The sequence below is a fragment of the Propithecus coquereli genome, unplaced genomic scaffold (assembly GCF_000956105.1).
Source record: "Propithecus coquereli isolate 6110/MARCELLA unplaced genomic scaffold, Pcoq_1.0 Scaffold20, whole genome shotgun sequence".
NCBI classification, from domain to species: Eukaryota; Metazoa; Chordata; class Mammalia; order Primates; family Indriidae; genus Propithecus; species Propithecus coquereli.
In genome coordinates, this window is record NW_012144967.1 from 13,557,489 (window position 1) to 13,583,581 (window position 26,093).

At 44.3% G+C, this 26,093-nt stretch overlaps 1 protein-coding gene across 1 annotated transcript in view; it reads right to left on the reverse strand.

Annotated features, from left to right (window-relative positions):
* The window catches only part of CRTC3 (CREB regulated transcription coactivator 3), a 97,665-nt gene that overhangs the window by 22,998 nt on the left and 48,574 nt on the right, over window positions 1-26,093 (reverse strand). The window contains exons 3-7 of the mRNA XM_012643796.1: window positions 22,712-22,831; window positions 13,680-13,741; window positions 12,171-12,233; window positions 10,022-10,122; window positions 3,268-3,303 (exon numbers count right to left, since the gene is read on the reverse strand). Coding sequence (XP_012499250.1) covers window positions 3,268-3,303; window positions 10,022-10,122; window positions 12,171-12,233; window positions 13,680-13,741; window positions 22,712-22,831 — 382 coding nt within the window. The remainder of the gene's footprint in view (window positions 1-3,267; window positions 3,304-10,021; window positions 10,123-12,170; window positions 12,234-13,679; window positions 13,742-22,711; window positions 22,832-26,093) is intronic.

Below are 26,093 nucleotides of genomic sequence, written 5' to 3' on the forward strand. Positions count from 1 at the left end.
AAAACTTAGGATGTAAACCAAGGAGGTTAAAGACCTCTACAAGGAGAACTATAAAACACTGATGAAAGAAATCATAGATGACACAAATGGAAAAACATCTCATGCTCATGGATTGTATTAATAGAATCAACCTTGTTAAAACGTCCATACTGCCCAAAGTGATTTACAGATTCAACACAATCCCCATTAAAATACCAACGTCGTATTTCACAGATCTAGAAAAAATAATTCTATGCTTCATTTGGAACCAAAAAAGAGCACGAATAGCCAAAGCAATCTTAAGCAAAAAGAACAAATCTGTAGGCATCACATTACCAAACTTGAGATTATATTTCAAGGTTATAGTAACCAAAATAGCATGGTACTGGTATAAAAGTAGAAACATAGACCAATGGAACAGAATAGAAAACCCAGAAATAAAACCATCTACCTACAACCAACTGATCTTTGACAAAGCAAACAATAACATACACTGGGGAAAGGAAGCCTTATTCAATAAATGGTGCTGGGAAAATTGGATAGCCACATGCAGAAGAATGAAACAGGACCCCTATCTCTTGCCATATACAAAAATTAATTCAAGATGGATAAAAGACTTAAATGTAAGGTATGAAAATAAAAATTCTAGAAGACAACATAAGAAAAACTCTTCTAGACATTATCCTAGGCAAAGAATTTATGACTAAGACCCCAAAGACAAATACAGCAACAACAAAAATAAATAAATGGAACTTGATTAAATTAAAAAGCTTCTGCACAGCGAAGGAAATATCAACAGAGTAAATAGACAACCTACAGAATGAGAGAAAATATTCACAAACTATACATCCAACAAACGGTTAATATCCAGACTCTACAAAGAACTCAAACAAACCAAACAACCCCATTAAAAAGAGGGCAAAAGACACAAACAGAAGTTTTTCAAAAGAAGATAGAGAAATGGCCAAGAAACATGAAAAAATGTTCAACATCACTAATCATCAGGGAAATACAAATTAAAACTACAATGAGATACCACCTTACCCCTGTCAGGATGGCCATGATTACAAAGTCAAAAAACAACAGATGCTGGCATAGATGCAGAGAGAAAGGAACACTTATACACTGTTGGCGGGACTGCAAATTAGTACAACCTCTATGGACAACAGTATGGAGATTCCTCAAAGAAATAAATGTAGACTTACTGTTTTACCCAGCAACCTCATTACGGGGTATCTACCCAAAGGAAAAGAAATCATTTTATCAAAAAGACATGTGCACTCGAATGTTTATTGCAGCACAATTCACAACTGCAAAGATGTGGGATCAACCTAAGTACCCATCAATTCATGAGTGGATTAAGAAAATGTGGTATACATAGACCATGGAGTACTACTCCGCCATAAAAAGGAATGAAATAACATCTTTTGCGGCAACTTGGATGGAACTGGAGACCATTATCCTAAGTGAAGTATCTCAGGAATGGAAGAACAAACACTACATGTCCTCTCTAATAACTGGGAGCTAATTGATGGGCACACACAAGCACAAAGAGATGTAAAGGTCATTGGAAATCAAGAAGAGAGGAGGGGAGAAGGAAGAGGGGTAAAAACTTACTTATTCGACACAATGAACACTATTTAGGTGATGGGCATACTATTATAAAAGCCCTAACTTTAGCATTATAAAAGGTATCCATGTAACAAAAACATGTGTACCCCCTTAATATTTTGAAACAACAACAACAACTTAGGATATAATTGCAATGTGAACCCCTAAATGGATTAGGTATGGATGGGGGTCTAATTTCTCTGACAGCACGGTAGGAGCACGCATGATATGACGCTCTTCACAGCTAACCTTCCCGGCACCATCGTAACAGTGTCATTTCTGCTAACATAGTCCGGGCTTTATCAATGTTCCCAGGTGTCTCTCTTAATCCTGATATTCAAACCACTCTTTTGAAGAGCTTATTTTGTCAATATTCTCGTAGGCTTTCTTTTCTTCAAATGTTACCTGGTCTAATCATAGATATAAACTACCTCAGAAACATAAGCTCCATGAGGGAGGAGGTTTTGTTTTATTCTCTGCTGGGGAGTGCTTAAAATAGTGCCTGGCAAATGCTGACCCTACAGCTGACTCTCAACAAACTGGAGGATGAGAAAAATAGGCTTTGAGAGCCTTTATAAACTGGTACAATGGGAGATCAAGAATAGAAAATTGCTCTGAAAGGTACTGCTGGATGCTAGGATAAGCTTCAAGGGCTGGGTATGGTGGCTTCACAGCCCAAGGCTGCCCCTCAGCAGAGGCTGAGGATAAGAATACGGTTGGGGCAGACTCCAGTGCCTGAATGGGGACAGTTTCCATTGTTTTCGGTCTCTTTTCACACCCAAGATTTGTTGGGAATTCTTTAAAGAATTCATTGGGGAATGCAAACAACCTTGAAGCCACTTCTTTATTTCCGTTCTAATGGATTAGATGTTTCTTGATGTTTTAACTTTTCATGATTTTATTCATGGCCTGAAACGGCTTGCCCAGAAAAGGAGTATGCAGGATGACAACAGAGACTTGTGCTTCTGGTGCCAGATGCTCTTCGTTTGTCGTGTCCTCCATGAGTCTTATCTTTGTGACATACAAACCTAATTTAGTTGTTCATTTTCAGATTTTGAAAATTAAATTCCAGACATATAAAGATTTAGAGAAAAGAAAACAGTGCCTGGTACTGAAGGAATAAATGAACTGTGTCAGACCCGCCTTTGTCAATGGCTTTGAGTGTCATTTCCACAGGTCTCCAATATGATTTTATTGGCTTTATGAAACTCAGCATCTTCTGCAAGATTTGCAGTTTCAATTTTCAACAATTTGCATTTTCCCTGCCTTGTTTATTTATATCTGCCAATTACTGACTCACAAAGACTTTCTAAATGGGCAGAGACAGTGTTGAGGAGGGAAGGATACTGGAATAACTGATTGTTTAAATCATCAGTTCATTCATATTTTCATGTGATTACAACGTTTGCTTCCTTGAACAGCCTTGTGACCGTGGGACTGGGGGGACTTGGATAACAAGGAACCTTTGTAATGTAATCCACACATTTCCTTTCTCATGGCCTTGATCATGGCTAGCCTTAATTTTCTAGAGGCTCTCTAAAAAGTAAGCCAATCAGCAGTTGTCAGCATTTTGGGGAGGCCTGACAACATAAATATTAATTAGTTAAGCTACTGAAAGGTCATGCGCACTGCAGTGAGCACCTCAGTCCAAAACAGGTAGGAAAAACCAGTTCATACCTTCCCCGTGTCCATCATTCTCACCGTCACAGAAACCTGGTGGGAAAGGAAAAAAACACTTTTATGTGGTGCTCTCATTTTCATTTATTCATGAATTAGTAACTCTTTCTGATTTAAAATAGAATTTTGAAAATTCTAAGGCAGCTTTGATACACTGATGTTCATTCAAGGTGCCTTAGCATTTATAGTAAAAATAGATGTAGCTAATTTGAGTCTACGGTTGGTTCCTATCTACTTTTCTTTTCCTTTAAAATTGTCTCCTTGTCTCAGTCTTAAATTTTCTTACTATCTCTGTCCTGAGAGAAAAACAATTTTTACAAAGTCTGAGAACCTCTATTCAAATCACAAAGTAAAGAAGTATAGATCGGAACACTCTTACAAATGCTTCATGATCAGGGTGAGGGCAGGCAACTCCAAAAGTCCACATCCCTGTTTGACACTTACCATTGGTGTCTCCAGGAACAAACCAGAAGCTCCATGCTGTATGTTGTTATATATGTATTTCTTGCACAGTCAAGTTATTTTAAGAAGTAAATATATCTGGAGTCTAAATCAATTTAAAGGGTATATTCATAAAGCTTTTAAAATTTGACTTAGAATAAGTTCTGGCTGAATGAAGTACTTTTTATTCATAAATTATACTGCAGATGACAAAGTGTAGTATTTCCTATTGCTCTGAGCTACAACTAAAGAATTGTGCCAAGAATGTAATATCTTACCATTCCCTTTGGAGCAATCAAATATAATAAATAAGTTTTCAGTACGGAATCAGGACAGATTTTTAAGGTCTAAGCCTTTAAATATAGCTTGCTTAAAGTTTAGATAAGTTTCTGGCTAAGGTGAACCTACAAGTTAACCTGATTAGTCTATAAAATTTAAACAAAATGTCCAATAACCATTCATTAAACATATATTTATTAAGATCCTGCACTAAGTGCTAGCTGGGGCCAGGTGAGAAGATAGAACATGGTAGAAGAATTAAAATTTTAGTGGAGCCAGGAGCACTAAGAGGTCAATCAACTAGGCACAGTCACAAAGAATTTCTCCCAGGCCCGTGGATACAGAATCTAAGTGAGTTATTGAAAACTTAGCTGCAGTGCACATAAAGACTACTTGGGTGAGCTTGTTAAAATGTAGACTGTGGGGGCCAGTCCTCAAAGATTTTGATCCAGAAGGTGTGAGAACTGACCAACGAGTGTACATTTTTAATCACCATCTCAGGGGACTATTGCGGTCCTCGGCCCACTCTTTGGGAGTCCTGGACCAGGCTGCAGCTTTCTCAGTGACTGAACACATCTGAAGTCAGTGACGTGAACAGGAGGATGCGAGAAAGCGAGGGGCGGAGAGATAAAAGCTGTGGCTCCGCAATCAGCACTGTCCAAGGAAGAGGAAAGAAGCTTCCGACTTACACTGTGGCTTTTCTGGGACCCTCCTATTTGGAAAAGGCAGGGAACTTGACTATTCTTGAACACTAAAAAGTGATCCTATTAAAAATTAAAGACTAAGTTTTACACAGCAATCTGGTCTGGTATGTCAAAGCATCTCTCTGTCATGAAGACACCAATCACGCCTGGCGTAATTACTAAGGCTGACCTGTCCCTGGAACATAGAGACTCAACTGAGGGCTATCACATGAAACTGCCTGGGTGGCTGGCAGACACCCTACGTGATGTCCCATTAGTGCCACCCTCTCCATGAGACTGGAAGGGAAGGAAGGCTTCATGGAGGAGGTGGCACCTGCATTAGGCATTGAAGGGTAACGGTAAAATGCTAACGGCAGCCAACGTCACTGTTCACTTACTATGTGCCGGGTACTTTACACAGACGATCTCGTGTAGCCCTCACGGTACTGCTGTGAGGTAGGTGCTGTTATCCCCAAGATCAGACTGCTAGGAAGTTCTGGGACTAGAGTTCTGGCCGTGTGCCTGCAGAATGTCCATGTCCCTAACCAGTTTGCTGTACCTGGGAGGATTTAGACACCTGGAAGTGAGGCTGAAAGAGATGCCCCAGTGCAGGTCAGGAGAAGGAAGAGGGAGAGGAGGGGAGGAGGAAGCAGAGGGGCAGGCAAGGAACGAGGAGGAGAGGGACGGTGCGGTGCGTTCAGCAGGGGCAGGGGGTGCTGCCGTCTGGCTGCGGCACAGGATGGGAGGAGTGGGAGACCAGGCTACACTGACCGAGTCTACCAGCAGTCTGGCGCGATGTGGGGAGAGAGGGTTTTGGTTAGAGAAGTCACGTGATTCGAACCAAGCTTCAGAGAGACTGCTCTGCAACACAGGGTGAGATGGATTGAAAAGCCTCGTGGCAGGGAGACCAAGTAGAAACTAAAACAATGGTCCAGCCAAGAAGGACGAAGTAGGATACTGGCAGCGAGGACAGACGATCAGAGGCGGATTTGAGACGCGCTGCTCGGCTACTGAACGGAGGTGAGGGGCATGGGCACGAGCGCGACCAGATATAACTGCCAGGTTTTGCATGTGGGTGACCAGAAGGATGGTGGTGGCGATAACATCAAAAACTAAGCTAACGTATAATCAAAATAGCCAAGCCTGGACTTTTACTACCGGATAAAAAGTATCACAGGATACCGCTATAAACAAAGGGTTAAAAACAAAAAGGAACGCGCTGTGACTGGCTATCTAGAAACAGAGGAATCTAACTGGTATCAGTCCCACAGGGGAGGAACAGCGATGACCAAGGCTGCATTTGAGTTCCAGGAAACCTCGCAGCCTCAGAGCCACCCAGGGCCGACCTCTCCTCACTGAGCGGCACCGAGGCCCTGCTCCTTCTACGGCTCCCACGGCTCCCACGCCGGGCAAAGCCGAAATAACTCCTTGCACGGTCTGGATTTGCTAAGTAGAGGGGAAGACAAGGAGACACTTAGCTAGAGCATATCCTAAAAGAAGCCTCTGGTGTTTCTGCCTCCCCCTTCTGGGCCCTCCTGCCATCACCCAGGTGACATTCTTTTTGTCCTTCTTTAGACCGGGGACGCTGTGCTTCCTGCGGCCCCTCGCCCCCATCCACGCAATCAGCAGGCCTACATCTTTCAGGGTTGCTTGCGTTTTAAGCCTTCTCCTTAACTCTGTTGGTCAAAGCTTCTTTTGCAGGTGGAAAGGCCACTGAAGTCCAAGCCATACCCGCTCCCCGGCTCTGAGAGGAGGAGCTGAGGACCGTAGTCCCCAAAGATGGATATTCAGCTTCTACAGCCCTGGGTGTGGGGATGTGACTGTCACGCAGTCTTCTGCCCTTAGCTCTCGACTGCTCCCTGAAAGAGCACGGACCACCCCAGCCTCTTCCTCCACGCGCTGGTAGTGAGAGGAGGGGAGCTGGGGACAGGTCCAGGCTATGGGACAGGGCAAATGTCCCAGAGAGCCCTTGTGCTCCACATGTAAGTGTGAAAAGATAACTAAACTGCACGTGCTGTCAGGGAAATGGTCAACATTTCTCTTCATAGAGTCTAGATAATTAAACAAGAGAGATATTATTAAAATGTTGTTTGGTTATATAGAAGTTTATTTTTGTCATTTATATCAACTACTCAACATTCATGCCTAATTGTCATGCAACTCAAGAACCATTATGAAAATTACTAAACATGTATCAGACTAATGGCTTTATGTTCTTGGGACACAAAGCTCTGTTCGTGAATGTATCCCAGTTTACTGCTTACGCAGTTAAGCTACGAGCAGATGCTCTCTTATCATCTGCTCACAACAACAACAAACAGTGGGCTACATCGCTATGCTCAGGACGGATTCCCAGGCAAAGAACAGTTATTGCTGCCACTATAGAACCTAGTTCTGGGCTTTAATTATACTTTCCCATCACTTTTTAAATCTTTATTTGGTTGGTCCTATAATAAGAAATACCTTTTTGCAAAGCTAGTTGATATTTTTAAAATCCAAAAGGAAAGAAAATGAAAAACTTTAATGAATTACAGGGGGAAAATACACGAAGCTATTTAAAATAGCTCCCACCAACAAATATAATTCTCCAGAAATAATTCCCATCCTTGGAGACTTGGATAATATTTTAAACACACTGGCTTTCCCATGTAAACACGTCCATATTAGGATGTGTTTCTGAGTTCTGCTGTACTCGCGGGGCAACTGCAGGAGCAGGCACCCGGCTCGGACATCCCGTGGGTGTTAGAGATTGTGACCCAGCAATTTCTAACTGCTGATTTGAAGAGGAGACCACCGAGATTCTCAGGTCAATCCAGGAACCCTGCTCCAGGACTTCTTTCCTTCTTTCTAGCTTTTCTCATCTCTCTGTTGACCTGGAACAATATTTATATTCTTTTGTTTTTCTTATTCATCCTCGTACCTTCTGACATTTCTCACCTCTTCCCTCAGAGGCTACAAGCACTCTTAGCATGAATACTTCATTTCAGGTAATCACTTTCTTCAGCTACTTTTTTCTCTTTGCATGCGAGCCTCAGAAACTCCTTAAATTGCCTGTGATCCCCTTGTTCTCTCTGGGCCTTTGGCCCTTTCTTAGAGAAGCGGAAGCTTTGGGCAGAGCACAGTGCGAATGAAGGACAGCAGAGGCAGAAATGCAGGGGCTCTGGGGTGAAAGTCTGTCCGCTCGGCCCCCTCCCCGTCAAGGGGGACGAAGGCCCAGCTGCGCTCACAGGCCGCCCCCACCATCACAGCCTCTGCTTTTTTAAGGCTTCGTTTATGTATCCCCGTCTCTACCTGTCCTGAAGCTAAACTACTCCCTCTTCCCACACACCACTCCTCTAAGCAGTGCGCGGCGGACCCATCTCCAATTCCAACATCACTGCCAACTTTACTCTCCTATTGCCATGTGTGGAAACATGGCTAGACGGCCCTAACCAATTCTGAAAGCTCTCGTACTTTACAAGCCAACTATCATTTAGGCAAACGTAGTCTTCTCTAAATTGTACCAAGGGAACAAATATAGCAACAATTATTATTAAATCCCATCCCCACTATATGCAAGGAAACAAGACCACGAATGTTCTCCTTGGAAGGAACAGAGACTATTTAGACTTTAAATAGTCCAAAAAGTAAAGAAAACCATAAAAGCTGGTAACTTGGCCAAAGATTTACTTATTCCTGTTTCAAGAGCAAACACGTAGCCCTTGCTTGTGGATAAGAGTGAAACTGCAGACGGAATGGATAATTCCAGGTCGTTGTTCTTTCTAGATTATAAACACCAGAAAGGCAGGCTTGCAAGGTGTCTGAATGAGGCAACCTCGCTTCACATGCAGGTTAAATGCCAGCACCCAGAGTGTGCTCTGGCGAGCACTCTGTACACGCGGGCCCTGTGTGATTTCCCCCTCTCCACCCGGGAGGGCTCCTGCGTACCAGGCACGGTGCTGGGGCTGGAGAGGATGAGACCTTTAACATGCTGCCTTCAAGGAATCTACACGGGCAGAGAAGGAAAAGCACATCCACGTAAAAAGCAGTCAAGTGCACAGGTGCTAAGACAGCTGTCTGCAGGTAGGAGATTTGCAATGTTAGAAGGACACGAGTAATTCTGAGCTGAGAAGGAGAAAGGTCAAGGATAGCTCCACAAACGTGGGTACACAGGCTGAGGCTTGCGGCTCGAGAGGAGACTGGCCAGAAGGCCGGGAGTGAGCTAAGAGAGGAAGCGGTGGGAACAGGATGAAACGCTAGGAGAACTCAGAGTGGTCTACACCGACTTGGGGAGTGAGGCAGGGGAGTGGGGAGAGAAGGGAGAGAGGCGGGCAGGGGCCAGATCCGGGGCTTGAGTCGTTCTAAAACGGGAGATTGGACTCTTTCTTCTAGAGGGAAGGAGGTGGCATGGAGGGATTTAAGCAGGAGAGTAAGACGATCAGATTTGGGTCCAGTCTGTGGACATCCCAACCTGAACGCGCCTGATCGCGTCTGATCTCAGCAGCTAAGCAGGGTTGGGTCTGGTTAGTACTTGGAAGGGAGACTGGGCTCACTCTGGGAGCAGATGGTGCGAGGTGGCGTGAGTATGCCTCTTCCCCTTCCTGGTCACTCGTGGCCTCTCCCCACCCTTGTACTCACGCTGGCCCAAGGGAGGCAGAATGGTGACCTGACCAGCAGAGGGGGAATGACTGAGCAGGCGACGTTCAGCTCCAACCCAGCTCCCTCTCCTCCTCCCAGGGCGTGCCTTCCCTCGGGCGCGGTCACCTGCTCTGCTCTGCCCGTCCCAGTCTCACTTGACTACTCCTCCCTGGGGGGCCACTCGGGAGTCTGCCTCGTTCTGGGGTTCAGTCGTAACAGGCCCACGGACCCACAGAGAGAAGCCACTTCCCTCGACCTGGTCTTATCAGTAGTAAAGGTGATATTTAGCTCCGTCTGTTACATCTGGTTTTAGTTCTCAGTTTGTTCCGATCCTGGGTGGGAAAAGAGGACCCGCAGAGAGCCCAACATGAAATTGGACTGAAGGGATATGAGACTTTGGGAAGCAGGAGGGCAGTTGGGAAGTTATTGTCAGAGTCCGCGTGGAAGATGGTGAGGGCCCAGGAAAGGGCCCGTGCCGGCGGGGAGAAGGAAGCGCAAGGGCCAAGAGATGCCAACAAGGGAGAGTGTGCCACGGGGGCAGCAGGGCGAGGCACGTGCCGCCCCGCACCCATCCCAACCGCGCCATGCACACATACGCACTTCCCCTGCCGGAGCTTCTCGGAAGACCAGCCGGCCGGGGAGGTGCGTGTGCCGTTCACGCTTTCCTCTCTCAGTTCCCACAGGACAGAAGGAGAAAGCACAGCCGCTGTGGGCAGGGGGCCTGTGTGTCTTACCCATGTATGGGGCAGGCCAGGCTGACTGGCCCCCTCCTCCATAGGGGTCCTGGGGCTTGGTGCTCAGAGCACTCGTGTGAAGAGCAGAATCGGAATTGGTCCTAAGGAGGGGAGGAGAGAGTCTGGCTGAACATCCATTTTTCCTTAGTGAACGCACAATATTCTGTGTTGAACATCTCCAACAGGAAAGAAGGCAAGAATAACCGATTTACAATCACCCGTAAAATGAGGGCTTAGGACCTACCTGAAGTCCCTTACATCCATAACAGCCTCTGAGAATTGCCCACATCCCAAAAGGCTTTAATTTGTATTCTACAGGCTTGCACTTTGGAGCTGATGGCAGGGTGATCCATTTCCAGAGGGCAGGCCTTGGATTCACAGCTTCCCTCTGAGACCTCACTACGCTTCGCAAGTCAGAAGACGGCTGGGACCAGTGCGACCTGTGGCTGCACTAGGTTTTCTTCATCTGAGAATAATGTTCCCAGAGCAGTGGTTCTCAAGCCCTTTCGGGGGGTATGCAAGGTCAAGACCATTTTCAAAATAATGCTAAAACATCCTTTGCCTTTCACTCTTGCACCCTCCCAGCAAGGCGGGGTCGCCCAGCAGCTACATGGAGGCTGAACGGTGCAGGAGCAGAGGATCCAGCTGCTGTCAGGAGATTGGTGAAAGGTACAGCAATGCCACCATTTGCAGTAAGCGTTTTCGTTTTGGAAAATATAATTATGTTTCTTTTTAAAAAGATATTAGTTATGTTAAATGCTTATTATTGCTATTTTAAAATGCATTAAGTATGTTTTAAAGTTTTTTCCATTTAATTTCTAATATCAATAGATAAATATTGGTAGATACTCACATAAACAAACACTCTTTGAGGGCTTCAGTGATTTTTTGAGAGTGTAAAGTGCTCTTAAAAGTTCAGGAACCTCTGAGCCCTTGCCAATTTCTGAAATTCTTGCAGATAGCTCCAATTTTTACACAGCCTTGGCTCCAAGAGATGATTATTTATTTATCTCATCTGAGGGTCAAACTATCTGCCATAAAAAGGACTTATGAGCAACTTCAAAGTAGCCTACAATGCTACATTGTGGTCTGTTATAGGAGAGAGACTCAGGTGGCTATTAAGCCACATGGCTTCAGATGAGGGACGTGGCAACGGAAGAATCTATGTGGTGCAACAGGAGGAGCGTGGCCTCTGGAATCAGAGAGAACTGGGTTCAGATTCCAGCCCTTGATCCGTTCAAAGAGATTCAAGAGACTGCCAATCAAATGCAGAGACACGCCTGGGAAAATCTGAATACAGACTGGGTATTAAATCTTATTAAGGAATTATTTTTAATTTTAAGTGTAATAATGGCATTGTGGTTATGTTTTTTTTCTTTGTTTTTCTTTGCTTCATGATACCTGTGCAAAGGTTATGTTTTTTTCAAAGGTAAGAAGGTCATCAGCCTTATACTGTTAGCAATATTTACAGATGAGATACTGTATCCAGCCAGTCGTGGGCCTGGGGGAGACCGGCTGGAGGAGAAAGGACCAGCAGGGCACTGGGGAGGACTGAGGCCGAGGATGGGGACGGGGCCTCTTGCAACTCCTCCCTTTGTGGATGGTTAACATTTCCCACTATAAATCCAATTCCTTCACATATCAGCTAAGGGGTCCCGGACAAGTCATCTAACTCTTAGAACAGAAAATAATACTCATTCTCGTAGGGTGTTGTCAGGACTGAAAAAAATAACGTAGGTAGAACTCTCACTCCTAGAGTCTGGCCCAAAGAGATCATGACAAAAGTTGATGTTTACTGAACACTTGTGTTTACCATGTATTATCTTATTCAATCCTCACAACCATCCCATGATTCAGGTACAGTTATTTCCATTTTTCACATGAGTAAACTGAGGCATCCAGAAGTTAAATAATCTGGTCAAGGTCACACAGTGAGAGGCAAACCCTGGTAGTCCCACTCCAGACCTCATGTACTGTACTGTCCCCTGTAGACACTCAATAACTGGTAGGGTTGGTTTTTTAACACTTCATATAAACACAACGGACATAAATACACTCTAACAATCGGATGATATGTAAAGAGTATCAGGACAATCAAACTGCTCGGTCTCCTTTAACATCTACTTCGGCTACAAAACAGCCCTCGTACCTGTTAAGTGCAGATGTCAGCCGGAACCCAGGGTGCTTCTCTTCTTTCCAAGGAGGCTGCTGCCTTTGAGAACAGGAACAACATAAAAGGGAAAGCAGTTCAATCCCAGGGAGCAAAGGAGAGGCCTGGAGTGAGCGCTGCTCCTCTACCCGCCTCCCATACAACCTGAGAAGCCCGCACTCATTGTGCTCATCATTACTAACTTGTTAATTGTTCCTCTGATCTCTGATCTCCAGGATAAAATCAAGCACAAATCCATAAGAACAAGATTAACTAGCAGGCGTTAAGGAATCAAGGAAAAGGCAAACAAGCCCCTTTGAATCCCTTTTGAAACTGTTCAAATCCATGACTGACTCTTCTCCGGGGCTGTAAGGTCTTACTCCAGACGCATAAACAGTTACCCCTCATCACGCACTCTGAGTGTGCGTTGGGGGAGCCCTTGGCAATCTCAGATGCAAACATTTTGCATTCCTGTATGGATGGCCATGAAGAGGAATATACTTGCTACAGCTACCCAGGTTATGAAAATATTAATCTGACCAATCCCAGTGCTCTGGAAAGCATAAGACATTTTTTTCTTGGATATACATAAGAAAAATATCAGTTTGGAGATGCCTTTTTCTGATTTAAAATAAGAGATTGTATTGATCCTACAGTCTCAGGTCCCTAGATTCTTGAGGGTAGCTGAAAACCCACTTGAGGTAGAGGCTGCTGTTACCATCCTTATTTCCTCTCCGAGATCCAGGCCATATTACTCATAGGAAGCACTCAGTCAGATTCCCGAGAGTGGATGGAGAGTAGATCTCAACCCAGAGAGATAAATATTTTTGATACGTACATTTCAAATGCCTCCTAAATCTGGCTCGGTGGTTTGAAAATGATAACACAAATGGATGCAGCAGTCTTTTTCAGTTATTTTTATATTCTGTCATCTTCTATACTGGGTACAAAAATACTCAAAGAGACCCTAGATCAAATATATCATGCAAATTACCATTTCAAGAGTCTTTCATTCCTTTCAGCGGCTCACTAAGACACCCAGAGAAAAGGCACTTATTCTTCCCTATCGCAGACATAGGACTACCAAACCAGAGTATTCTGTTGGTAAATGTATTACAAATTTGTTTCTATTTGGTTTTAAATATGAAGATCTAGATTTACTTAAATAATTTTTCATCTTAGACTTTCATATAAGCTTGTAGTTATATATAGAAAGACTTAAGTTTTTGTTTTTTTGGTTTTTTTTTTTAGAGATGGGGTCTCACTATGTTGCCCAGGCAGGAGTGCAGTGGCTATTCACAGGTGTGATCATAGCACACTGCAGCCTCGAACTCCTGGCCTCAGGTAACCCCTAACCCCTGTACTGAAATCAGACTTAAGTTTTATAAGAGAAAACAAGATTCTATGCTTTATATCATAAATTTCTAAAACAACATTCAAGGTGGGTAAAATAAAGTGAAACCATCGAAAAAAACACATGTCCATCATCTCTTTTAAAATATGGCTTACCTCGGCCAACTCTCATCCAGGGCCTGCGAGGAGTAATTGGCTCCAAAAGTACTACCATCAAAGTAGAATTTTGAATAAAGGAAAAGTAAGAATTAACAAAGCTGGAGCAGAATTAAGAAGGTGGATTCACAGAGCGTTAGACTGAGGCTTTGGCTCTTGTCTTTATCTCTCCACCAGACAGCTCTTCCTCCACGCTTTCTCTTATCAGCTTCCTCTAGGACAGTCTACTCCTCTGTCTTCTAACCAGTGTGGTCTCTGCATGACTCATGTGGATGTTTCTCATTGTTTGTGCCTGCCCAGCATCTTTTGTTTTCAAGAACGTCTCCACTCCCACTCCAGACCTGGTGAGGCTATCTCATGGTGGGGACTCTAGTCAAGGGACTTCATCCCCCTGGAAATAGTCGGGGCTGGGATCGTGACACAAGCAGGGCCAAGGAGAGTGTTTCTGAGAGGAACAAAAGGAGTGCCCGACTGAGGCTGTGAGCCTGGCGTCTCCCATCAGAGAAAGCCTGTCTCCACGTGACGTCAGCACAGACTGGCACCGCAGTGGCACAGTCTCAATGCTATTGTATGACCTCTTAGATCTAGCCTTGGGCTTCCAGTGACATAAGCCAGTAAATTTCCTTTTCTCAAGTTAAGGTGGGCTCCTGGTACTTATAACCCAAAAAGAACTGCATTAGATTTGTGGAGAAATATACACTTCCCAGTGTCCTGGTGTTGTCAGGGGCTGTTTCATAAATTCTATATCATTCCCTGGGTACAGCATGCCTTAGAACATATTCCAGATGCACGGTGAACCCAATGCCATGCTGTGCTATACACACTGAGCACGGGATAGCCGTTTTCTTTTTTTAACTAATTATTTATTTGTTTTTTGGAGACAGGGTCTTGCTCTGTCGCCCAGGCTGGAGTACAGTGGTGCGGTCATAGCTCACTGCAGCCTCCAACTCCAGGGCTCAAGCGATCCTCCTGCCTCAGCCTCCCGAGTAGCTGGGACTATAGGTGTGCACTACTTTCATTAATTTAGTTAACTGCATCCATAGAATAGTCTTCTTAAGACTATAATCAGATTATTCTCCTGCTAAAAAATCTTCAGTGATTCTCCTCAGCCTAAAAAGTAAAATCAAACTTTACTGGCTTGGTAATTGCGGTGTTCTGCAATCTGGCTACAGTGCTCTCTTCTGCTCCTGTCTTCACTCCAGCCGTCCGAGTTCCACAAACCTGCTGTATTTCCTGCCTCTAACCCCGTGCCAATGCCATCCCCCCCCCCCGTCCCCTCCCACGGGAGCACGGCCTCCTTGACGGCTGGCTCACCTCCTACCACCCCCACCAAAACACGCCCATTCTGTCTCCTGTATCACTGACTGGATGAGATATGAGTTTGGCAGTTACCAATAATACTTTTGATCCCAAACCTTTATTTCTTAATGTAGAAATAATAAAGAAGATACCTAAAGACAGAAATTTAAAAATGGAAAATGTGAAAATATCTAAGCACCTACTACATGCCAGGCCCGTGCTAAGTGAGTTCACAGTGTCATTTAAACTTAACAATCCTGGGAGGCAGATGATATTACCCCCATTTTACAGCTGAAGAAACTAAGGCTCAGTTCTAGAAGAGCTGAGAAATCTGCTGCCGCTGGCGTGGCAGATCAGGGGTCGAACCCACAGCTCTCTGACTCCAAAGCCAGGAGCTCTCCGCTAAGCTATGCTGCCTCTCAGCAAACAGTGAGCCAACACCAAGTGCCCTCAAAAACAGAAAACACGGAGCTTCCTGGCAAGAAGGATGGCGACTGCAAAAGAAGGTATTATCTGCTTGGGCTCAGGAGGAAACAGGAGGCTTGATGGAGGGGTCTGGGCTGGGCATCTCCAGTGAACGCAGAACCTGGAATCAGGGAAATGTGGGCTCTCGTGGGTTCATGATGATTTAGAGTGAAACGTTTTCTTCCTCAGGAGAGCATTAGGATTGCAAGTCTCATCCTCTACGGATTAGTTTTCCTTCATGTCTCATTATTTTATTTCTTAATCTGACCCTGAATCAATACAATAAAAGAGACGTTTTCAAGAGAAGCCATGTCTTCAACATTAATGATCAGGCTTAAAGTATGTGAATTGTGGATTGGAACAGACCGGGGAGGGGACCGAAGAGGAAGAGGTGATGAAGACCAGGGTGAGAGAGGAAGCACAGCAGTGTCCTAGCTGGCAAAGCCATCAGGGAAGAGACGTCCAGTCTCACAGCCTGTGCTTCTCTGCCTTCCTCTCTTCTGCAGGGTTTGGCGATCTATGTCTAGAAAAGCTGAATTTCATGAAGCAGAAGTTACCACTTTTCTCAGCACGCTGCCGTCTTTACGGTCACTAAGTCCAATCACGCAGCGCTGGCAACAGAGTGGAAGGCAGTGGTGTGACAGCAACAGAACGGTCAGACGTTGCTTGTTTCAACGCTGAGGTATAAGTTAGCATTTTAACCTTCCGGGTATTAGCAACATGAAAATATGATAAATTCCTGACAGTTCCGGCATAATTAAACTGAGAAAAAAGTTAAAGATAGGACCTCTGAGCTCTTTTGGTTCTTACTGTCTCATCTAATTTAATGGATATTTTAAAACCCAAGAACTGTGGGCACAAAAAGAGCCACTTATAAGTTTACAGTTAAAACCAACACAAGGGGCCGGGCGCGGTGGCTCACACCTGTAATCCTAGCACTCTGGGAGGCCAAGGCGGGTGGATTGCTCAAGGTCAGGAGTTCGAGACCAGCCTGAGCAAGAGCGAGACTCCGTCTCTACTAAAAAAAATAGAAAGAAATGATCTGGACAACTAAAAATATATATATATAAAAAAAAAAATTAGCCGGGCATGGTAGCACATAATCCCAGCTACGTGGGAGGCTGAGGCAGAAGGATCGCTTGAGCCCAGGAGTTTGAGGTTGCTGTGAGCTAGGCTGATGCCACGGCACTCTAGCCCGGGCAACAGAGCAAGACTTTGTCTCAAAAGAAAAAAAAAAGCAACACAAGGAAAACCGGAAAAGGTTTATTTGTTCTTTCGAAGATTTCAGAAAACTTCATTCAGGTGGCTTTAATTACGCGGTAACACTGACATGCCCTACAGAACAACCTACAGGCGGAGAAAACGCCCTCGTTTGTAAACCCGAATTTACCATTTAATCCAACAAACGTTGCTGGCTGCCCGCTGGGGGCCTGCATAGGCAGAAGGGAGGCACAGGCCGCTGGGCTGCTAACAAACCACACCAGCCCCTCCTCTGTTACTTCCTTCATTAGTTAAGCCTTGGCTCAAGGAATGTTCCACATTACAAAGGAGTGTTGGAGAAAACGCAAAAGGAGGGATAACGAAAAGAATAAACAAAGGAGAGGTAGCTGCAATGGACGGAAATAGGAAATAGAAACTAGAGTTTGAAAACCGTCCCCGCACTGTCCCGACCTCTGTTTATCCCTCCGCACACTCCTTTCAGCCCCTTGGCCATTTCCCCCTCCTTTTCCTTCCCTCCTGATGTCCCCTGGGGTCCTGTGGCCGAACAGCCTCAGCCCCATCTGCTCCCATTGCTCTCAGAGGGGCAGGACAGGGAGGACTCAGAACCACCACGGGGCACCAGGCAGAGTGGGAGCAGGGGCAGGCTGGGGACTTTGGGCGCAGAGGCTTTGGGAAGCGCTTCCTAGGAGCCTCTGGGCCAGGGCCTGTCTCCCTGGAGGAGAAGCCCGTCCTCACCTTGGCCAACCCGACCCTTGCCTTGGCTCGAACTACCACCCACAGTCCAGTAACTGGCAAACCCATCCCGCCAGTTCCCAACAGGTCTCGTGAACTCCAAGTGTGTATTTCCAGCTGCCTGGTGGGCTCTCCACCTAAAGTACCCGGATACCTCAAATTCCACCTAAAATCTAACTGATCACCCCTCGCCCTCTCCTGCCCGCATCTGTTCCTTTTCTTATGGTCCATCTTATTGAATGAGGGCACCGTCCACCTAGATGCTCGAGTTAGGATCTGAGTGATCCCAGCCTGTTCCCTCTGTCCCCGTGTCCCCGTGGGTCTGTGGAAGAAAATCCTCCTCCTCGAGTCACTGCCTCCATCCATCAACAGGGAGTCCTACTCCGCTCAACTCTGGGGTGTTAGAGGGAACAGCTCTTACTCTTCCCCAGAGGAAGGGGAGCAGCTCCTCTTTCTGTTGATAAGGGAGGACATCTGTTGGCCCATTTACCAGTGGGTGGGGTTACTGAGCCACAGAAGCTGAAAACAAGTTCCACCCTGTCTCGTTTCTTTTTTCTTTTTTCTTTTTTTTTGGTGCTGCTGCCTGACTGGCGCGGGGTGAGCAGGGCCAGGGTTCTTCTCTTGGCTTCCTGTCCCCATGTGGTAAGTGCACCTGGGCAGGGCTCAGGAACTGCCTTCTAGAGGCAGCCTGGAGGCCGGTCATTTTCTCTCCTACCCTCTGGAACTCTGTGTTCTGCCAGGGACACGGTTTGTGGGGCAGGCCTGTGACCTTCCATGCAGCTGGCGGGGTAGGTAGACTCGGAGTCTGCTTAATAGAACCCAACTACCAAGACGCTTTCCAGAGTCAGATTTAATACAGAAAACTGGCCACAGTTGGGTTCTTCCTGATTTCTCAGCCGTGTCTTTATTGTCACTGTACTTCTTCTTGTCCCTTTTCCTCAACTACATCCCACTAGAACACATCTTACAGTGGGATTTCAAGGGAGGCATGTGGGTGGGATCCGTCTGAGGCTTGCATCTTCCTGTTTCCCGCGGCACATGAGTGGCAAATAGATTCACGTGGAGTTTTGCAGTCAGAGTATTTTTCCCTTAAAACTCTAAAGACCAATGTTTCCTTCTCCTTCGAGATGACACGGGTATTAAGAAAAAGTTGGGTTTTGTGATCATACAAACTTTGGAAACCCTGGATTAAAGATAAGAACTTTCTTAACTGCAGGGCTTCTCAGAGCGCTAATACACACTGTGAGGCTCCGAGAGGGTACAGAGAGTGTGGCGTTTCTCATATTTAATAGGCCATGCATTTCAAAGAAACAGTGTCCTATAAACCAATGTCCTAAAATTTTCATCTCATTGTGATGAAAAGAATCAAAGCCAGGCCCCTCCCAGAGAACAGAATCATTCCTAACTCTGGCAGGTGTTAAGGCATCTCTTCATGCCTGTTCATACTAGTTAACTCGAAATTTTGTTGGGAAACTTTCTAAACGTGTTTTTCTCCCTTTCAAAAAATACTTCTCCTTTAGAAGAAGGTATTTTCTATGATTCTTCAGCATGTCCCCTGTTTCCCAATGTATTACCTACAGGTTTGAGAAAGTACTTCTTCATTTGCTGTAAATTTATATTAATAGTTTAGAAATTCAACAAGATGGTGTTTGGGACACGGCACACCTGCTGCCCTGACTAAGGAGTGAGAAGGGCTGCTACAGACCGGGCAGCTGCAGAAAGGCAGAGAAGCTTCTATTCCGAGTGCTCGAGCCCAAGCCCCCAGCCAGGAGCAAGCTCTGGAGGCACCTCTCCTCTGCCTGCCTGGGGCCTGGCCAGGCAGTGCCCTGGTCTTTGCTCGCCCGTGCCAACAGCCAAGCCCACTGCACTAGCCTTCTCTGCAGTGTGACCTCCCACTGCAGAAGGAATCTCTGCGCCAGAGCCCTGCTTGTTGTGGCTGCCCACTCTGAGAGGAAGCTGGAATATTTGTTGAACAATGTTCATTTTATTTGAGATTATATCATAGGACTGAACCTTGTCTAAGCCAGTTTGCCCATCCTAAAATAACACTCAAACCAAGAAACAGCTGTAATAAGAGAGTCCTGAATACATTTTTTTCTTTTTGTTCTAAAAAGATTCAAACCCATTTTCATACTTTCAAATGATGAAAAGTCATTAAGAAGGTAATGGTTAAATGTCCAAGGCATTAATTTTAAGTGACTTATTTTGCAACCAACAGGATGCAGGCCATGAAAGCAAAGATGGAATCACAGCCCTCCTCCTCCTCCAAATTCTTGTGAATAGATTAACACCTTCAATGTAAAATCTTCCCATGTTTATATTTCACTAGGAGCTCATGGTCCGTTGACTCCACAGAAGAGACTGCTTCATACATGGGCAACCCTGGGCTAAAGAACTTTCTTTGAATCAGCAGATGTCCAGTCCCAGGACCCCAGTTAGGGGCTTAAGAGGAGACCACAGATCTCGGCTCATGATCAGAGACTCAGACTCCTACTGTCTGATGAGCAACTTTAATTTATCTGTATATTAATTTGGTTTTTTCTTCTCCTTCCCTTAGGATTTGACCAGCTTTGTGGATGCTTGCACAAGTGGACCCATGTACAGAGTCAGCTTAGACCCCATAATACACTACCTGCAAAGAAACAGGGTCCCCTGAACACCCAGCATAGCCTCCCTTTCTGGGACTTTGCACATTCTCTTCCATCTGCCTGAAACATACCCTCCCAACTACTTTACTCCCTTATATATCACTTGCTACCTACCACCTGAATTACTTTTTTGCCTGTTTTCTGTCTTCTCCCACAGGACTGAAAACTCAAGAAAGCAGGGACTATGTCTCCCTTATTCATCACCAAGCCCCCAGTGCTTGGGTCAGCCCCTGGCACAGAGAGGGGCTCTATAAATATCTGCGGAATGAACACGTTATGCCATTACTTCTTATCCTTCACGCCTTAAATTCTGCCCAAGGCACCTTCTCTGTTTCCCCAAGACTGGCTGAAGCCGCACCTCTGATGTGCTCATGCAGGCCCACGACACCTCAGCCACAGATGCCACACCGTGCCGTGGCCACTTGTCCACTAAGCTGCCTCTCCCACTGAACTACAAGCAGCTTAAGGGCAGGGGCCACGCTGTGCTTGCAGTGTCTGAAATGGTGTCAGACCACTAGCAGGCACTTAACAAATTTTTTTTTTTTTTTGAGACAGAGTCTTACTCTTTTGCCCTGGCTAGAGTGAGTGCCGTGGCGTCAGCCTAGCTCATAGCAACCTCAAACTCCTGGGCTCAAGCGATCCTCCTGCCTCAGTCTCCTGAGTAGCTGGGACTACAGGTGTGCACCACCATGCCCGGCTAATTTTTTCTATATATTTTTAGTTTTCCGATTAATTTCTTTCTATTTTTAGTAGAGACGGGGTCTCGCTCTTGCTCAGGCTGGTGTCCAACTCCTGAGCTCAAACAATCCGCCCGCCTCGGCCTCCCAGAGTGCTAGGATTACAGGCGTGAGCCACCGCGCCCTGCCAAGTTAACAAAATTTTTAAGGAATTAATATTCTTTCTCTTTTCTTCAATTCCCTCCTCTTCTGTTCCTTTGGTTAATAAAGCTATGTGTATACATGTATATTTAGACTGTACTTGCTTCAGAAAGTATTTGAGATGGCCATATATACACATGCGCATATATACACACATATACATTATAACGTATCATACATAGACATGAGAGCATGGACAGGAGAAAGAGGCAATTGAGAAATTAAACATATATTTAAATATATATACATACATATATAGTTAAATCAAGCACAGAAACACTCTAAGTATTTAGCTTGAAAATTCCAGCAATGTGGACAATGACGTGCTGTGCTACCCACCCCCGCACGTGCAAATGCATGAAGAATCGCCTCAGTTCCCTCGTACCTTTTTCATTCTGTGTTCAAGTTATCAGACATTCCAGAAAAGAGTTCTCAAGATCATTTACCATTTTTACTTTCCCTCATAATGGCCACATGATATACAAAACTAGCCAGGGTACCTCTGTGGACCAGATGTGGTGTGTCCCTGAGGGAGAGCGAGGGGACATAAACGGCCCCTGGTGTCATTGTCCTTGCCGCCACATAGACTAAAACCTGCAAGCAGTATGAGAGCAAGAAAAGTTAGGGTTTCCCCTGCGTGCCCCCACACGCCGTCTCCCGCACCACTGCGTGGACACGGACAGCGTCGGGGAGGCGGGTGGCGGGAATACAGGCCTGACCAGAACCCTACAACCACAGCAGTGGAATCTTGGGCGAGTCAAGTTACTCTGACACTCAGTTTCCTCATCAGAAAATGGGGGTTAAAAAAATAAAGGATTCAGTGAGTCTTGAGGACTAAACGATGGACAAATTACCCAGCACGGTGCCTGGCACGGGTAGGTGCTCCGCAAACATGAGTGCCCTCCCCCACTTCCTGGTTTCTAGGCTCGTGAAGCCAGCTCTGCCATCACTGCCAGGAACTCAGCTCTCCGCCCGAGACTCACCCCGCCTTTCTCCTTCCTCCACCCCTGCGCCTGAGTGCCGAGAAGATGAAGTGAGAACACAGGCCCTCCTGGCACACTTCTGCGTCCTCTCCCACAAAGCCCATCTCAGTTCTGTGTCCCCAAAGCCCTTGGCACAATGCTGGTCACACAGTGGCAACAGCGCCTGCCCCCACGACGCCCCCCCCACCCCTAGGAAGTACTGATTACATAAAACTGTCAAACAGATTCATCGTCTCCTTTTCTTTAATTTCTACAGCACAGCAGAGTTTGGTGTGAGTACGCATCACTGCGTAAGATTCTCCTAAATACTAGATTTATAGATTAGTTGTCATTTATTGAGTTTGAAACTCCACAAATAGAAAATGGTATGACATTTCTTCTGTAAGTTCCAAAAGCAGATCAGCACATCAACAGAAATGCAAATAAATCATGTATCTGTATATCCATTTTTGCTAGATAGACTAAATCTCTCTAACCTGATTCAAAGTCAGGTTTAACTCTGCTTTTGTTGATTTCTGAAGAAAATGCTGAGAACACCTTGCAATGGGGCTGACCTACGTGTTTATGTTCAGTTATTTCATTAAACTGCACTTTATCGATGTTTTCACACAGTAAACACCTACAGTGATCTTTCCAAATTCTGGCTGCAGAGATGTCTCTAGTTTGCAGCTCATTTACTTTTAGTGCTTCCGTTCATCACATAAAATGAAGATTCTGAGGCCAAAGGGGAATGCAGGGGAGATAAACCTGAAAACCTTCCAAACATTTCAAAACTCATACTTCCCTCAGACAGCAAAAAAGGATATTTGTCGTCCTGGCTTGTCCCCAGACCTTCGGTGGAGGGGGTGGAAGCGGTTCCGGGCTGGCCTCTCCACCAGCCCGTGGTGGCGGGTTCCCCGGACATTATCAGCTTGATGAAATGACGGCTGCAGAGAGAAGGTTAGAAGAGTTGGCTTCCGACCATGAAGTTACCACTCACCCTCAAGAACAACAACTGATAACAGCAATAGATGAAAGGACTGATTTTGTAATTTTACTATCGTATATTAGCGTGCCTTGGGTCAAGGTCAATAAAATAATGTAGCACATGGAGCTGTTTCTATGTAATAATCACAGAATAATTTTAAAATAGTCTTCAGTGTGTTAAGAGGAAAGCTGAAAGAATGATATGATAAAAGTTGTCACAGTTACTAGGTGGGGAATCAGGGGGACTATGGATTCATCCAAAATCTTAGAAACTAGAACGTACACTTGAAATGTAAACGAGAGATATTTCAGATAGAAATAAACTAGCAAGCCATGAGATATCTATTTTCTGCAGTGTCTTTTATATGTTTTTACTGAATTCACAATGTTTAAAAGTTCAGATTTGAGGCTCCTAGGGAAAAATGAGAACATCTTGGCCACTCTGGCCCCACAGTCCCACACGGCAGTGACACGCCGAAGCTGAGGTGGCTCTCCCGGTACTGGGACGTCCACTCTCGTATTTTCAGTCCTTATACTCAGACTGCTTCTCTGACTCAGATGTTAGATGTTTGAGTTTGTAACCCCCGAATTAAGGAGGAAGAAAGGAATAATACCTAAATACAAGTGGAACACGCAACTCATTATTCCCCAAACGGCACAAATGAAAATATAAAGATTCAAGATAAATTCATGGTCAATAAATCCAAAACCCTTTCTTAAGAGACGCTTGGGGTAAATTCTTAACATTTTTGAGATTGGCATCATAAAGGGCAACCGTTTTGGTTGTCAAAAACCAAATCCTAGGCTAGACCATTAAATCTCACAAAATGGTGCAATGTTTATGTGTTACACAATAGATGTCTTTGTCAAATATATGAAAACAGACTTTCTCCCACCCAGCTTTATTAAGGTATAACTGACAAATAAAAATCGTATACATTTACAGTGTACAATGTGCTGTTTTGATATATATACACACACATATATAGTGAAATGATTAAATCAAGCTAATTAACATATCGCCTTAATATTTATAATTTAAAACAGTTTCTTTTACAGAAATTGAATCACATATAATAAAACAGGTAGCTTACTATGAAAGGAATTCTATGACAGATTATGTTTTTATAGAGGAGCTTCTTTTAGCTAAGAACTAACTTTTCTTTGTTAAACATATATTTCTTCAGACTGGATTTGAGAATTACTCCTATTTCTCCTAAGTAGACTAATATTAATAAAATGTCTGGGCTAATTTAGTTTACCAGTTCCAATCTGTTTTTATACTCCAAATCTATGAACTCACAAAATAAAGAGATCTTAGTGAGGAACAACTTCTGGGCTGGAAGAAAAATATCCACTATGACATAGGTAAGCTGGATTTGATCTCAGACAATAGAGCGTACATACTCTTCTAGAGAATAATAAACTGAAGTACCGAAAAAATAATGGGACAAACTGACATCAGGTGCTTCCTGGCATGATGCAAGAGGACATAGCGTCTCTTATCTTACACAGTAGCAACTCTCCCAAAGACGCATAATCTGAGTGAGAATGCAGAACTGCCAGGTAAACCCAAATTGCCAAAGCGAGGGACATTCTGCAGAACAACTGGCCTGTCCTCTCCCAAGATCTCCATCATAAAAGATCAAAAAAAGACAAAAATCTGAGGAAATATCCAGATTTAAGGAGATGAGGGCGAGATGGCATGCTGTAAATAATATTGGCATAGTTAGACAATTTTGAATACTGTCTATAGATAATATTGTATCAATTTTTAAATTTCCTTAATTCGATCACGGTAGTGCAGTTCTGGTTATGTAAGGGAATTCCTAGTCCTTCGGAGGCAAAGAAAATAAGAAAACATAATATACGTGCACACACATATTAAGAGAAGGAAAGAAAAAGAAAATGGGGCAAAATGCTAACAATTAGTGAATCTGGGTGAAGGGTATGTACAAATTCATTGTTCTATTCTTGCAAAGTTTGAAATTTTTTCAAAATAGAGTTTAAAAGTCTAAAATCTGACAATAAAGGCACAGATCTTGATGCAGGGCTCCTACGCTTCTCATCTCTAAAATCTGAATGACTTCAAAATTAAATGTACGTTTTAAGAACATCTAAAAATTACAATCGCTCTTGTTACTTTTTAAATTATTAAAAGTTTACCTTGAAAAAATAACTACATTATTGGTTGGGGCAAATGATACATAACCTTCCGTCTGTTCTTCCATGTAAAATCCAACCTTCTATAAGGCTAGTTTTGCAGGACCCCAGTCATACCTGTGATGTGAGCTAACTGGTTAATGATTTTTTACTATGTTCATATGTAATATTTCAGAAAATATGACTTAAATAAAAATGTGTCCAAATAAAAATAAACCCCTACTATAAATACGAAAAATAAATGCATGGAAATGCCTTTGTTAATCATGAGGATGCATGCCCACAGCACATTTTACCATCAGAAACCTGATCATACAAGATAGAAATAATTTTAAGAGAAAGATAACTTTGTTCTAAGATAAAAGAAAAAGGAGGATTCTCTGTTAATATCATCATATACTTACTACAATAATGTTAAATGTACTTGAAAACATAAAATTTCCATCTAGGAGCACAGTTATTGCCAGATTGAGCACCCAGAGGCCAGTCTATGAGGCGGGGCTAAGGGTCTCTGGAAGGGGCTCCCAAAAGTAGAAAGCTCTTGATATGCCTTCTAGACTTCCTATTACATTTATGTTTTCTATTTACAGCTGCCTCTTGCATTTACCCCTGCTGGCCCAAATCCTGTAGTACTGCTTGCACTCAGTTTTAGGGGATACTCTCTGTTAACATTTGATATTTTCTTCTCTTCCTCACCGTGGCCCAACCTCAACTCTCTGTGCAGTATCTGATCTGAATCCAAACTATACTTGGCTTTAGCCTTCTCAATTCACAGGAACCTGCCTTGCTCATCAAATGAGTTAGAGCAGTTGTTCAGACAGGGAAGCTGGGGACTGAAGGAGGTTTTAGAATGAAGAAGTCTGTCAAACACTATGGTGTTTGATAGTTGGCCTACGTCTCTGCGTCCCAAAAAAGCTAGTGACAAACAGATCCCTGATTCTCCCATTCCCATCAACTTCCAATCTCTTGCTTGCTAAGAGTTAAAATTCTGTTATTTAAAAAGGTATTTATTGGCAGGGCGCGGTGGCTCACGCCCGTAATCCTAGCACTCTGGGAAGC